This window comes from Microtus ochrogaster, linkage group LG1 (assembly GCF_000317375.1).
Source record: "Microtus ochrogaster isolate Prairie Vole_2 linkage group LG1, MicOch1.0, whole genome shotgun sequence".
Classification (NCBI taxonomy): domain Eukaryota; kingdom Metazoa; phylum Chordata; class Mammalia; order Rodentia; family Cricetidae; genus Microtus; species Microtus ochrogaster.
The window spans coordinates 6,837,061-6,850,817 of NC_022027.1; the positions used below are offsets into that span (position 1 = coordinate 6,837,061).

Genomic DNA, 13,757 nt, shown 5'->3' on the forward strand with positions numbered 1-13,757 from the left:
AAAAAAAAAAAAAAAAAAAAACCAAAAAAAAATATTTTAGTTCTGGCGCTTCTTAGAAACTAACCTAATGGAATGAAAATGAAAAGTAGAAATCTCAAAAATAGCATCTCCAAGCCACAGTTTTAGAGCATAAAACATAGCAGCACACGGAGAGGAAGGCTTATCTGTGTTAATGTCTAGTTCATAGACCTTAACTTGTAGGTGTCAGTTCATGACAGACTGACCTTGTTTGTTTTGGGCCTATGATAGGAATGTGTGCTGGAGCAAAACCACTTATCTCGTGTCCAGAAAGTAGGGAAGATAGGAAAGAGACTTTCCCTACTCTCCACCCTGAGACCATGTGTTCAGAGACTTAGGCACTACCTCTTCCTGGTAGCACCACACTGGAGAATAAGCCTCTATCTAATACATGGACTTTAGAGGGACATTTAAGATCCAATCTGTACAGTAAATTGTCACTAAAATGATGGTATATGCCTTTAAATTCCAATACTTAGGAGGCAGAGCTCTATAAATTCAAGGTCAACCAGGACTACATAGTAAGACCCTGTCTCTCTAAAAAAGTAATAATAATAATAAATAAAAATTGTTGTGGGCTGGGAAGATGACTTAGCAGATAAAGAAACTTACTGCCAAGCCTGACATCTTGCATTTAATCCTGGAACCCACATGTAGGAAATAATTGACTTCTGAACATTGCCTTCTGGCCACTACACATGTGCCCACACATAGAAATGTTTTGTTTTGCTTTTAATTAAACTTCCTATCTTCAAGAATGTTTCTTAGAATATGATTCTGTTTTCTCCCATAGCTCATAAATAAACATAACTGTGGCTAGGGAGATGACTCAGTGGAATAAGACCATTTAGTGGGCACCAGGCATGAAGGTCTGAATTCAAATCCCTAGCCACCTACATAATAAGGCAGGCATGTAGTCTCACACACCTGAAACTTCAGGGCAAAGACATGAAGATCATTGGGATTTGATGGTCACCAGCCTACTTCCAGGTTCAGTAAGAGACTCACAATCTCAAAGGAGTGATAGAGCAGGAAACCAGACATTCTCAGGTGTCCATATACATAAGCATTGATATTCTCTCTCTCTCTCTCTCTCTCTCTCTCTCTCTCTCTCTCTCTCTCACACACACACACACACACACACACACACAGAGTAAATTTTATAACATGTAATAATTAGACCATGACATTTGTTTAAGCTGTCATGTTTTGGTGGTATCTTCAAATGTTTTGAATAAAGAAAGAAGCAGGCATGGTAGCATATACTTGGAATCCCAGCAGGAGGCCAGCTTGGACTATGAAACCCTGTCTCAAACCAACAAAAGCAGGGGTAGAAAAACGCTAAGGCCCAGGTTGCATATGGATTTTTGTTGTATCTGAAACCTTGTGTAGAGACAAGAGATGAGTATGTGCAGAATCTGTCTCCCTTACAGACTTGAAGAGTATTGCATGGATCAGCTTGTGCAGTGATCATGCAGATGGTTAGATGGTTATGAATGACCTCTTCGGGCCTCAGCACAGGATTTGCTGTGCTCATTGAGAACATAGATGTTCTCACCTTGCTCTGGAGTTCTGGCCTGGAAATTTTATTAATAAAAAAAAACTTGTGAAAGTCAAATCTAGATTTGCAGAGTCTTAGTAAGCCAGAGCAAGAACTTAAAGTAAAAAACTGGGAAAACAAGTAACAATCAGAAGTAGTCACCTCTTTTTCCTATGGAGCACCACTACTTAAATCACCTTCTTTCCCGTGGAGCACCACTACTTAAAATATGTCCAGCCTTTGGATTAAATGGGTTTTTATAGATCATATTGATCTCAGTTTGTTTCTATTTTAATCCTTCCTTTGAAGACTATTAGATTTTAGGGAGGGTATCTGTTATAAATGATAGAAGAGATCACTTTAAGTCTAGGGTGAGCACCTAGAATTGTAATGATTTATCTGTTATTTTATTATGTGTTAGGCATATATAAATTAACACTTCAGTTACTTTAAGAATATTTTTTAGGATTATACTAGGTTTAAAAATGAGTATATTTTAGGGCTCAGCGGTTAGGAGTACTTGGTATTCTAGCAGAGGACCCAGGTTGGGTGCCTAGCATCCACTTGGTAGCTCACCGTGGTAACTCCAGTTCCAAAAGTTCTGACACTCTCTTCTAACCTCTGTAGGCCCCGCATTTGTATAATGTGCTATTTTTTGCAGGCAAAAACTCATACACATAAAACATTCTTTTTTAAGTTAGTAATATGAAGAATAACAGCCATAATTACTGATTCATAGATCCAGTATCTGAGTAAGTACAAACACTGATCCCAGATTTTGTTCTAAACTCTAAGAAAGTTTTGAGAGACGTTAGAGAAGACACACTCATTCTCTAATTATACTTGTGGTAAATGGCACTCCAGATTTCTGTTTGATTCTAAAACCTAGTAAGTTTTTAGCACCCAACAAGAGTGTTAAGTAGGATTGCAGATGTGGCTCAGTTGGAAGAAGCTTGCCTAGCACCATATAAACCAGGGATGGCACATGCTTATCCTTCCAGATTTGGGGGGGGGGGGTATTAGCATCTTCCCAGAGTGCAGCAGGGGACAGAATTTCACTTCACATTTGTTACAATTTAAACTTGCCCTTCGTCTAACAGCTACACAGCAGGCATGAGGCCAACCTTATCTACTTGAAACCCTGTCTCAAAACAGCAAGAAAAAATAGCTCTAGTTTCTAACTGTTGATGAGACTGACTGTAAAACAGATTTGTTTTTATTTTCAATCATTTTTAGTTGAAAAACATTCTCCCAAGAAAATGTGTGGTCCTTAGCTTACTTTCAATTAGAATGAAAGTCTTCCCAGAATATCAAAATTAAAAGAAATATTTTATAAAATTTATAGTAAAAGGTTCCTTTGTATAAACAAAGTTCAGGGCCAGTGAGATAACAAGTAAAGGCTCCTGTTGTCAAGCCTGATGTTCTGAGTTCCAGGTTTGCACCATGGAGCAAGTAATAATTGCTAGTAATAAAACAAATAGTTCAAGAAAAATACAGTGCTGCGTTTCCAGTGTTCAACCTGTTGGTGAGCTGTTGTTCTTTGCAGTTCTTACAAGATGGGTCTGTGGAAGGGGGAGGAGCTGGCTGAGACAGGAGGGCAGACGGGAGGCTGATGAGAGGATTTTATCTGCAGTGAAAACACATTATATCACTGAGATAAGTAAGGATGACGGGTTGAGTAAAAACTCTTCTGAAAATTCTGTTTGGGGAACTTTCCATGGAAATTCCTGTTACTTGGAACCTTTAAAGAAATGTTTCTTTGAGCTGGGTGTAGTGGTACATATTTGGAATCCTAGCACATGGGAGGCCAAGCCAGGAAGAACATGAACTGAAGTCCTGTCTGAACTGTATAGTAAAACCTCATCTTAAGGAGCAGAAGGTGAGATGAGGCTGGATGGTCAAGCCCTGTGGAAAGCAGAGTGCTGTTTATCCTCCCAGAGACGGTTCTGTGCCTGGTTCCTTGCAGTGCTTAGAGCCTTGTTTTTCCTAAGATTTTCGAAAAGAATAGTGTAAGATCTGCAGGTCACAGACGTGATGGATAGGCATATAATCATGTGAACAGGCAGCTTCTTAGAGTACCATGTAACACTATAGATTTATTTCACATTCGTTAAAAGTATTGTGCTTTCTCTAAACAGAAAATGCCTGTTACTATGACATAAGCAAGTAAAACCATTATTGGAATAACATAATAGAAAATATATATTAGTAATAACTAGCTATATCTTATTTGTGATTGAATTGGAAAACTTTATAATTGAGAACTAATTTTTTTCTAAAGTTTACAAATTTAAAGAAAAAAGATTGAGGAGATAATGTGTTTTTGACTAATAAAATGAAATAAATTCTTTTTTCCTCACATTGTAAAGCTATTATTGGCATGTAAATTCTGACCAAATCCTGGCCAAAGAATATCCTGAATGTAGGCCTTAGCACTGGACAAGAGTGACTCTGTGGAAGTATTGGGGTAATTTATCAGCAGCGTGGAGGAAATCAGTCTATTGCACACTAGATGGACTAAAGCAGTGTCCTCTCTTCAGTTAGTGAAACTGAAATACGCAGTTGGTTATTTGTAGGAACTTAATGCATAGATGACTTTTCAAGAGCAGATGACTTCAAAACAGACAAATTTCTCTACAACAATATTAGAAACTTATATTTAAATGATCAAGCTTCAGACTAGAGAAAAATGTTATTACATACAAAAATCATCAAACTTTTGTAGACTAGTTGTAGTCACATAAAGACAAAACAGACTACTTTGCTTACTTTTAATATATCTTCTCTTTGTCTACAAAACACAATGTATATTGCTGCTGGCCAATGTGACTACTGCCCAGCATTACTCTTTGAACAGAGTTGATAACCATAAAATTCTCGAGTCTTTCGAATTGGGTTATCCTAAATCAGTGAAAATTCATCAAAAGTTAAATGAAGTAATACTCCCAGGTACTCTGATAGTTGAGGAAAGAAGGTAGAAAGAAAGTTCATGAGCATCAGCTTGGACAACTTAACAAGATCCTATCTGCCTAAAATCGAAAGGACTTTGGGATGAAAGTCACTGGTAGAATACTGTCCTGACATAGGGAGGGGCCTGGACTTAATCTCTTCTCCTACAAGGTCAGCCTGGACAATTTAGTGAGAACTTGTTTCAAAGTATAAAGTAAAAAGAAACCTCAGTAGTAGAGCACTGGCTTGGCTTAAATGAAGCCCTCAAATTCAGTCCCAGTACCATATTTATAGGAATCTTTATAGGAAAGGGGCAACCAAATGACAATACAAAGAACTTTTCAAGGAATATAGAGTGGAACATTGGCTTTTTTGTTTACTTCTTGAACATTTGTATTTATTATTTTGTTTATGTGTTAATTTGTGGAGAAATTTTATGTGTAACAGAAAACTGGGGAATCTGGTCATGGCTGTCTTGAAACAGAAAGAAAAAGTAAATTTTATATACATTCTAGGAAAGATCCCCACTCAGCCTTTCCGTTTCACTGTCATTTATCACCTCAGACTCAAAATCTCAGTCTAATAGAAATGATTATCTCTCCAGGTTCGAGAAATGGCTGCTACTACCTTAAGTGGTCTGCTACAGTGTAACTTCCTTACCATGGACAGTGCTATGCAGATTCATTTTGAGCAACTTTGCAAAACAAAACTACCCAAGAAAAGAAAGCGAGACCCTGGTTCTGTGGGAGATACCATTCCTTCTGCAGGTAATATTACAAATCCCCATACCTTTGTTGAATTAAGCAGACTTTCTTAAATATTTGAAGTACTTGTTTGTGCTCAGGTCTTGGCAAGAATAATTGTCCCTACTTGTTAGGAATTGGCATGAAGAAGACAGAACCTGGAATGAAAAGGCTAAAGTTGTATGTACAAAGGAACTTGTCCACTATTGCATATAATTAATAATTTTTAATTTATGTCCTGGCAATACTGAAGCATGCATGGGCAGCCGTATATAGCGGTTCTGTTGAATATTGAGTTTCATGGTCTAAATTGATAGGACTACTGACCATGTCTCTTCCTCAAGAGGGTACCAGATTTTATTACAGATGGTTGTGAGCCGCCATGGGCTTGCTGGGAATTGAACTCATGACTTTTGGAAGAGCAGGCTGTGGTCTTAACTACTAAGCCATCTCTCCAGCCCCAACTTTTTAATAAGGCAGTTCTAACCTTGACCTAAAATAAGTATAAGTGCATTGGTTATTTTGGAGGATTTAAACTATCTTGTGTTCAGAATTTAGGGATTATGTTGTTAGTGCACTTAAAAAAAAAAAAAAAAACTTGCCGCCATACTTGGGACTTGAATTTGATCTCATTAATACTAAACTCCAAAAAGTTATCAACATTCTGATTTTCTTTGATAATAAAAGTGTTTTAAGTCTGTACTATAACAAATGGCATTATCATTTTTACTACTCCAAAATCTCATTTTCTTACCTTCTCCTTCTGTTCATAGACACACCTAGAATAGATTTCCAAAGAATATGCATTGCAGCTTTATTGAGAAATTCCAAGGGGAACTCTAGTTTTAAATGCAGCTCAGTGTAATGAGTTCTTGGCTAATGTGCATCATGTCCTGAGTTCAATACCAAATACTACCAAAAAGATGGGAACAGGTCTAGGTGTAGCGGTCACAGGGTGGTGGGTTGCTTAGCTCATGTGAGGCCCTGTGTTTGACCAATCTCAGCACCACTGGAAGGGGAGATGGGAAAGTGAGAAAGGAACCAGGGAACATGGGTATTTGGACTCACACCACTGAGGAAGGAACAGACTCCTTAAGGTAGACATGTGTTGCAGCTCTGTTATAAGAAATGCATTTGTCAAGCATGGTGGTGCATTTTGTATGGGCACAATCACACAGAAAATATTACCCAATCTTGGAGATCATTTTAGGATCAGGAATTGTACTTAGAATATGAATGAGCTGATCAAGAAAATTGTAGCTGTGTTGCTTCTTAACAATATGACCCATTCCTGGCTAGAAACAATTACACCATCACTAGGGAACAGCTCTAGAATGTTTTTAAAATCCTTGTCATTTCTAGTTCAACCACAGGAATCATGCTTTTTTTGTACTTGTAAATTGATATTAAATGGAGGAGGTAGGTACACTGAAAGCACATCTAGCATGAGTGAAAATTGATTCCACTGTAAAAGGTGTATATGTTTTTTTCATTGCAGAGTTGGTCAGGCGTCATGCTGGTGTGCTTGGACTTGGTGCATGTGTTCTTTCTAGCCCTTATGATGTTCCCACCTGGATGCCCCAGCTCCTTATGAATCTCAGTGCACATTTGAATGATCCCCAGCCTATTGAGGTATGTTCTGTATGGTCCAGAGAATGATCTGTGATAGCTATAATTTCAGTTTTGTATGAGTGAGTTTAAGTACACAGTAAGCAAAAGTAAAAGAATAAATAGCAAATACCACCAAGTTTGGAGGGTAAGCACTTCTAGCAGAAATCAACTGGTGAAGCACCTTTAAGGCAGCTGGAGTTCCCAATAAAGAAAGTCTCAGGAGAGCAGAGTATGTCCTCTGGTGAAGCTTCCAAGTAAAAGAACAAATAGCAGATAGAGATAAATGATCAAAAACAGCAGAAAGTTACCTTGAGACAATAGCTAGAGTTCACAGTTGAGCTGAACTTCCCATGGCTGAACTTGCCAGTTTTCCCACTGCAGGTGCTTTTACATCTGGGATAAACAGTAGCAACCTCTGCTGGAAGTGGTTTGCCTTCTAGATGTCCTCCAACATGGCTTCACTCTAGAGCCGATTTGCTGCTCTCCTTCTGCTACAGAGTTAAAGGCGCTAAACAATTCCCAGACAAGGGGCCTTAGAAAACACAACATACACATGCTTGGGGCCAATTCCACTTCCAGATCCAGCTTCTTAGTGAACTAAACAGCACACCACAGTTTACCAAAATAATGTACATCCCAAAGTATAATGCTTCCTTGTTAGTTTATTTGTATCACTTGATAGATACTTCCTTGCACATTTTGAATGTATTGCTTTATAAAGCCACTGCCTCAGCTGGGCAGTGGTAGTGCGGGTCTTTAATCCTAGCACTCAGGAGACAGGAGCAGGTGGACCTCTGAGTTCAAGGCCGGCCTGGTCTATAGAGCTAGTTCCAGGACCTCTGCAGCTACACAGAGAAAAACCCTGTCTTGAAGAAACATAAAACAAAACAAAAAAAAAAGACTGCTGTCTCTGATAGGGTCACATTTACTCTGTAATTATTAAAGCCTTGCAGAGACATGTTTCCCATCTATAACAAACTAAAGTTACTGTAGCTTTTATCCTTTCTAAACCAACATTAAGAGCACTGTTAGCATTAGTTACAAAGTTAGGTTTCATGTTATTGTTATTCTGGCATTTTGTATCTGGAAAGTCTCTCATCTCAATGAAGGCTAATGTTAAACTAGAAATAGTCTTGAGCACCCATGCTCCTAAGCTAAGCAGGTCACTTTGTAAGTACAGCATGTATTGAAACTGGTGTAGCAATGTGGCAGTGCATTGCGGTGCCTTGTCCCGATGTGAAGTAATTCCGCAGATGATTGTGGTCTGGAGACAGAAAATGGACTTGCTTTCCTAACATCGTAGCATTTGCAGTGTGAGGGGTGAGGTCTACGTGGATTCTGATGTAGCTGAAGATACCGGCATTTAACTCTGGTTCTTAGAGGTTAAAATGTGCATGGGTTGATTACAGATGACTGTAAAGAAGACCTTATCCAATTTCCGAAGGACACACCATGACAACTGGCAAGAACACAAGCAGCAGTTCACTGATGACCAGCTGCTTGTTCTCACTGACCTCCTTGTGTCACCGTGCTATTATGCATAGAGAGGTGAGTTACAGTGTCATCCCACTGATGGCGGAGAAAGACTATCTACAAGGTTTTAAACCTTGCTGCCATTTTAGATGTAACTGCTTAGGTAAAGTGGAGAGACTTGTTTGTTTTGACTTTTTAAGACAGGGATAGCTGTGTAGACAGGCTAACTTTGCATCTGGATAGTTCCCCACCTTAGCCTCATGGTACTAGCTTTGCAGTTGTGTACCAGCACTGACTGCTTGTGAACATGGCTTCTGAGGTGCAGAGATAGACAGTTCAGAGACAGAGCCCAAATTTAGCACAGATGAGACCCTGGGTTCAGTTCCCAGAACTGAGGTAAAAAATGATGGCCTGTGCCTTTACCCTCGGGATTTTATTGGGTGGGCTGGTTGGTTGATTTCTTGTGACAGTGCCTCAGAGTTTAAAACCAGCCCTGGGTTACAGACTGATATTCTGTCTCAATAAATAAGTAAGTATGTCTTTTGCTGTGGTCAGTGGAAGTAAGTCCTATAGAATTTTTCAGGATTTTGTTTCCATTTTTAGACAGGCAATTTATGTGTCTGCTTTAGGACAGTTAGAAAATAAGTAAGCTGCATTAGCAGCCTGAGATAGTCAGGGTGAAAGAAAATAAACCATAGTCCAGATTGCTTCCTGAGTGAGACATTTGGGGTTGTAGTGGGAGCTCTGCACTCTCCAGTCATGAGAACTCTTCGTGTGCGTGCTGTGCTCATTGGGTCAGGAGAGGGAGCTGAGGTGCAGATGGTTGTAAGTGGGGTTGCTGGGGACAGGTGCAAGTGCTCTAGGCCATCATCTGTATTCTTTTTTGTTTGTCTGGTTTTTGCTTTTTATTTTTAAAAAGAGTCTTTGTAGCCCTGGCTATCCTAGAATTCATTATGTTAATCAGGTGGCCTCAAGCTCATTCTGCCTCTCCCCCTTCCAGAGTGCTGGTATTAAAAACAATCCTCACCGTGCACAACTCATCTAAATAAAGTCAAAAATGGGAGCCGGGCGATGGTGGCGCACGCCTTTAATCCCAGCACTCGGGAGGCAGAGGCAGGCGGATCTCTGTGAGTTCGAGACCAGCCTGGTCTACAGAGCTAGTTCCAGGACAGGCTCCAAAGTCACAGAGAAACCCTGTCTCGAAAAACCAAAAAAAAAAAAAAAAAATAAAGTCAAAAATGGGCTATTACCCTCTGGAAGGAGGGAGCCAGCAAGTCTTTGTGTAGAGAAGAGTTGGGAAAATGAAGAAAATCTATGTGGTGGGATTTTAGAATTGAATGCTTTATTACCTAACAGATTTTTTTTTCTCCTTAATGCAGATGGCTAGTCCTGATTTTGGGCTCAATTCATCAAAAATTCCAGCTCCTCAGGTACCATCTGTGGTTGGCTCTCTGCAGGTCTCACAACTCAGCCTCAGTTGAGCTCTCGTCATTTTAGTGGCTTCTGCGCTCACAGGTTCTCAACTCCCATTTGATTTCCCAAAACTTGTCTTGAAGTGTTCTCAGAATACTGATCACTTTTTTTTCTTTGAGGCATATGACAAAGTCACAAAGTCTCAGACTAGAAATAATCCAATATGATCATGGCATCATGACCAAACAGCCTAGAAGCTTGTTAAAAAACAAAACAATTCCCTTAGAATGGAGACTACTTACCAGTAGTAATGTCGGTCCTGTCATTTCATTTATTTCAAATTATTTTGAATTCTTCCTCAAAGGCAATTGGGTTTACTGGTAGTAGGCCATGGGCCATGAATCTGAAGTCTGGACAGCCTTGTGTCTGGAGAGCCATGAAGAGAAAAGGATCAAAGGGGGCAAGTCTCAGAATCAACTTGTGACCTGACAGATTGTTTGACCACATTGCAGAAGTCTGTGTCTGTGTCTCCACAGACTGGAGTTTTTGGTGCTGAATAAGAGCCAATTGCTGAAAAACTGGGGTTTGATGAATAAATTTTAGACTGATTTGTATGTGTATACAATGTGTGATTTTAAAAATAAAGAACAACATCAATAAACACCTTGGCTGGTTGCTTTTTGCCCTAGTCCTCACAAATACTGTTTTGCACCTCACCTTGAAATGTGTTGCACTTCATATAAATGGACTATTGCTGTGTTTATAGAAATTTTCTTTTAATCTTTCCCTCTCTCACACTCCTTCCCCCTCACTCGCCCCTTTTCTCTCCTCACCCTGCCTGCTTGCAGAATCATTGAAACTAATAAGACTTGGTATTTGACTTGTTTAGTGTGTTACATAGATGTAAAAGATTGTATAAGCCATAGAGATAACACTGGCAAGACTTTGTACAGATGCAGCCGTTAAGACAAACCATTATGTGACTGGTTTGTAAAAGATTCACACACAACTTTTTACTATGGCACTTTGTACCTCCAGAATACCATTTTTTGATGTGTGTTTTAAAATTATTTTATCTTCTCATGTTACAAAAACTGAACTGTGGGATTTTTTTAAGTTCATTTAATATTAGAATATCTGGATTTTTTATGTACTTTTTTTGCGTGTATCTCTAAATGGTAACATGTTTGCCCTGTGACAACTTTATAAAGTGCAAGGTATGTTGTAGGTGGAAGAGCTGACAAATGTCATCTTGTGACACACCTTTAAAGGAGCACTACAGTATATTTTTTAGTCTCTACATGCTGAGCATCCCAACACAGCAGTGGTCTTGGTACAGTATTGAAGTGTCAGCATACACAGGTATAATCCCTGTATAGAGTAGTGCCTAACTGACTATTTCAATTGTGTAACTAGCTTAAATCCCAATAAAAAGGATTGTTTTTAATGCCTGACTTTTTTTCTTCATTAAGAGAAGACAGTTTCGTAGGCAGCAACTTTTGTGGATTACTTGCCTTCTTGGGTTTAGATCTGTGAATTTCTTCCCTTTGGCCAGAATGAATGTAACTCTGCCCTGTTGAGTGTAATAGCAGGCTCAGTGGGCATGCTCTACGTCCTCATTAGCCACGTGACTAGTGACTAACGCCTTACTAGGACAGCTGAAGGCTTTGAATTGTTGCCCACTTCAGCCTTTTCTCTTTTTTCCTAGTTTATTTGTTTATTAGTTTTATTATGGAATTATTATTCCTCCCAAGGGAAAATACTCCAGCATTTTCTAACTAAGCTACATAAAAATATGCTTTTGCAATGGCTCCTAAGTGGAAATTTAAAAAAATAAAAAAAGATGAAGTGCTTGGTAATCAACATGTTCCTTAGTTAAAATTTTGCTGGGTGACATTCTATTGGTTTCACCAACATCTTTTTGAAGTGCCAGGGTGTGGCACTACCAGAAATCAAAACATTCTGGATCCTGAGCCAGAAGACTACAGAGTAAGAGTCTAAAATCTCAAAAAAGCTCCGTATTGGTTTAGTCTATCAGTGACGAATACTCGGTGAAAACCAAGATCTGGATTCCACTCAATTGAAAAGCAGAGTCCCTTAATCTGAGTGCCCAGCATGCTCCCTGGTAACTACAATATCAGGCTTGACATTTCCCCCAGGTTATGCTTGAATTTTGAAATTAAATGTTCTATCATTACATGATTAATTTTGTACAAGTGATCCCAAGTTAGGGGCAGAGAAAAGAACAGGGTGGCTAATACTATCTAATGCAGCTCTTAGAATATGTGATTCATTCAGAAGGTGGAGATAGAGGATCAGGAACTATGTCAGTAAGGCACAAGCTGGCAGGGATCAGAGAGGCAAACAAGTTTAGAAAGCCATTGTTGGTTGGATTGGAAAGAGCATAGGTTTCTGTGAACTATGAGTAAGGAAAGGATATGGATTTGTAAGATCAAATCTTTCTTTAGTTTCTGAAGGGATCCTTTGAAAAAGAATGACTGCAGATCATATTTAGGATGTTTTCTTCACTATTAATGTTCAGAGAGTTCAGCTGTAGGGCCTGCCTAACACAGCAGAGTCCCTGAGTCCAACCCCATCACTTGGGCGTGGGGGTTTCCTTTGTAGATTTCTGTGGTGTTCTGAGTATTGCTCCATCGTTGAATATCACAGTAGTTTTCCATTTGCTGTACTTCAGAGTACGCTGCAGTGCCCCTCCACACTGCACATTTTAAAGCTTTTCTTATATTGGAGCATCCAAGGAATAAGATATTTTACCACTGTGCCCAGCAAATGTGAACATTTTATTGGCCTTGATATGTGCTTTCCCAAAATTGACACGGTAATGTGTGTCAACTGGTTTGAGCTGGAATGCTAGTTTTGTTACTGTATTGTGAGCCCTGGTAGTTTGCAGATTTTGCCTTTTGTATTATTAGTATACCAGTATTCTTCATCCAGTTTATCCACCTTACTGCTATATTTTATGAACATACTATGTTGTATTTCTGAGTAACTCCACATAGCTCTAGAACCATGTGCCCCAATGCCTGCCTTTCCTAGAGCTCTGGGTCCTATGCAGTGGAGATTGTGTCGTTTTCAATACGAGGTACCACTGATGGCTCCAGTCCAACCTCAGCGCTTTGTTACCACTGATGGCTAAATGGAAATCACGCACGAAGCAGTCCATTTATGTGGAGAGACATATAATTCGGGTCAGAATTTCTGCTCTAACTTCTAATTGGTTTTCTCTCTCTCAATTGTTTCTAGTGCCCAGTGTTGCCCTTACTGATGACATGTTTTAGAGGCGATAGATTGTTAAGTGTCTGGGAGTAGAACATGATTTATGTGAAAATTAGTTGGGAATTTTTCTTGAATATTCTTTTTCGAAACAGAATTCTGAAATTTCACAAAGCCCTCCAGCATGTTAGCAAAAAGTAGAGGGAAAATTAAGTTTCTTTGAATCTTGTCACTAGTTTGTATTTCTAAAGAAAACTGAACAGAACATAGAGGGAGGTTGTAGTAGCAACGGTGCCAGAGTGTACTTCACCTGGATGGAATCAAGGTTTCTGATTTCTAGTGCACCGTTCTCTGTTTCTAAATAGCAGATAAGACTAGAAAAGTAGAAGAGCCCAAGGCAGGAATCCTGAAGGAATGAATGAGATGTTTTGTGCCCATAATAACAAACTAAGGAGTGTGCGTTGTTTGGTGACTCGGCTAATAGTAAAGCCAAACTGAGTTTGTTACTTTAGACGTGTCGGCTATAGAAGATGAGAAGCTACTAGTCTGATTTTTTGTTGTTATTTATTAAAATAGGTAGGCCTAGCTGAATTGCACAATTGCTTTTCAAGATTTTCACACTCAGCCGGGCAATGGTGGCGCACGCCTTTAATCCCAGCACTCGGGAGGCAGAGGCAGGCAGATCTCAGTGAGTTCGGGACCAGCCTGGTCTACAGAGCTAGTTCCAGGACAGGCTCCAAAGCCACAGAGAAACCCTGTCTCGAAAAACCAAAAAA

At 39.4% G+C, this 13,757-nt stretch overlaps 1 protein-coding gene across 1 annotated transcript in view; it reads left to right on the plus strand.

Annotated features, from left to right (window-relative positions):
* Psme4 (proteasome activator subunit 4) overlaps positions 1 to 11,191 on the plus strand; it is a 117,202-nt gene extending 106,011 nt beyond the window's left edge. Inside the window, exons 45-48 of the mRNA XM_013350740.2 lie at positions 5,112 to 5,274; positions 6,749 to 6,882; positions 8,271 to 8,409; positions 9,714 to 11,191. Of these exons, the coding sequence (XP_013206194.1) occupies positions 5,112 to 5,274; positions 6,749 to 6,882; positions 8,271 to 8,405 (432 nt within the window). The 3' untranslated portion in view covers positions 8,406 to 8,409; positions 9,714 to 11,191. The remainder of the gene's footprint in view (positions 1 to 5,111; positions 5,275 to 6,748; positions 6,883 to 8,270; positions 8,410 to 9,713) is intronic.
* Positions 11,192 to 13,757: the final 2,566 nt, after the last annotated feature.